Source organism: Lagenorhynchus albirostris, chromosome X, assembly GCF_949774975.1.
Source record: "Lagenorhynchus albirostris chromosome X, mLagAlb1.1, whole genome shotgun sequence".
Lineage (NCBI taxonomy): Eukaryota > Metazoa > Chordata > Mammalia > Artiodactyla > Delphinidae > Lagenorhynchus > Lagenorhynchus albirostris.
The window spans coordinates 65487182-65489087 of record NC_083116.1 but is presented as its reverse complement, the minus strand read 5'-3'; the positions used below and the strand labels follow the sequence as shown (position 1 = coordinate 65489087).

The 1906-nt window shown below is 38.5% G+C and overlaps 1 protein-coding gene across 1 annotated transcript; it reads left to right on the top strand.

Moving 5' to 3' along the window:
* The first annotated feature begins 214 nt into the window (after positions 1-214).
* On the top strand, positions 215-1228 carry LOC132513114 (putative P2Y purinoceptor 10). The gene is given in 1 exon segment (XM_060137307.1): positions 215-1228. A coding segment is annotated over 1 exon segment (1014 nt).
* Positions 1229-1906: the final 678 nt, after the last annotated feature.

Genomic DNA, 1906 nt, shown 5'->3' with positions numbered 1-1906 from the left:
TTATCCAGTTGTAGATTGGCAAGATATTTTCACCTTACATAGAAAAGACCTTTTGAGTTTATGAAAGTTCACACTTGAATACCTCTTTGGTAGAATACAAATACATTTGTATACCCAAACATGGACTGATATGCCCTTGACCCTATTTTTCTCTATTTTCTGCAGAAATTATCATTCTGATACTTTCCCTAAGGAAGGAACACAAATTCTCAAGATGGGAAATAACAGCGCAAACAGTATAAGAGCAAAGTGCACTGATCTTCAAATGTCATTTCAGTACTCTCTCTATGCAACCACCTATATCCTCATATTTATCCCTGGTCTACTGGTTAACAGTGCAGCCTTGTGGGTTTTGTGCTGCTTCATCAGCAAGAAAAATAAAGCCATCATTTTCATGATCAACCTCTCTGTGGCTGACCTTGCTCATGTGCTGTCCTTACCCCTCCGGATTTACTATTACATCAGCCACCACTGGCCTTTCCAGAGGGCCCTTTGCCTGCTGTGCTTCTACCTAAAGTATCTCAACATGTATGCCAGCATTTGTTTCCTGACATGCATCAGCCTTCAGAGGTGCTTCTTTCTCCTCAAGCCTTTCAGGGCCAGAGACTGGAAGCGTAGGTATGATGTGGGCATCAGTGCTGCCATCTGGATCATCATGGGGACTGCCTGTTAGCCACTTCCAATTCTGAGAAATGTTGGATTAGCCTACAATACTGAATCCTGCTTTTCCAATTTAGGGCTTCAACATATTAGCATGGTGTCTACTATTGGCATGGTAACTGTAGCTGAACTTGGAGGGTTTGTCTTACCTGTTGTAATTATTACTTATTGCACATGGAGAACAAGAAAAATTTTACAGGAATTCCAAGTTCCCCCTCAGAATACCAAAGAGAGAAAAAAGGCTTTGTGGATGGTCCTGTTGTGTGCAGTGGTATTCATTGTTTGTTTCACACCCTACCACCTCAACTTCCCTTTCTTTATGATGGTGAAGCAACGAATCTTTTCAAACTGCTCCTTTATTAAGAGCACTCTATTTTTCCACATAATTTCCCTGTGTCTTGCAAATTTAAATTGCTGTTTTGATCCAGTTGTATATTATTTTGTGACCTCAAAATTTCGTGATGGATTTTCAGAACATGGTAGTTTGGTTCTTCAGTCATGTGTGAAATGCAAGGATGGTGCTTTGGATATTCAACATAGGAAGGAGGATCTTCAAACTCTCTCTTGAATTTATGGATGATTCCAAAACAATATAATCAAATAATTACCGAAAATAATCTATATGCTCTATCAGTTTATCTATGTCACCTTGAAGATCTTTCTTAAAAATAATGGTACCCTTAAGTGCCTTAATGAAACATGGCTCCCTTCCCTTAATCCTCAATATGATTTTTCTGGAAAAAAATATTAAAGCCTATATTTTCTGTCCAAATGGCAATATTGTTCTATGGAGCATATGAGAAAATAACTTTATTTACACAAAAGGATGAACAACAGAATGAATTACACCCCTGTTCCTCAGCAATAGGTCCAAAATTTTCACCTTCCCCTGCTATAAACAAAATGCAAATTGAAAATACATGAACATAGATGAATTGTCTACACATTTAAAAATGTACAGGAGAACAGTACTATCCTTGCTTTATCAAGAAGTTATACACAGGTGGAGTGGCCAAGATGGCAGAGTAGGAAGACCCTGATCTCAACTCCTTCCACAGGCACACCAAAATTACAAATACTTACAGAGCAACTATTGATGAGAACAACCTGAACACTAGCAGAAAAGATATTTTACAACTAAAGATGTAAAGAAGGAACCACAACAAGATGGGTAGGAGAAATGGAGGCACAGTATAGTCAAGAGCCATACCCCTGGATATGTGACCCACAAACAGGAGAATAATTA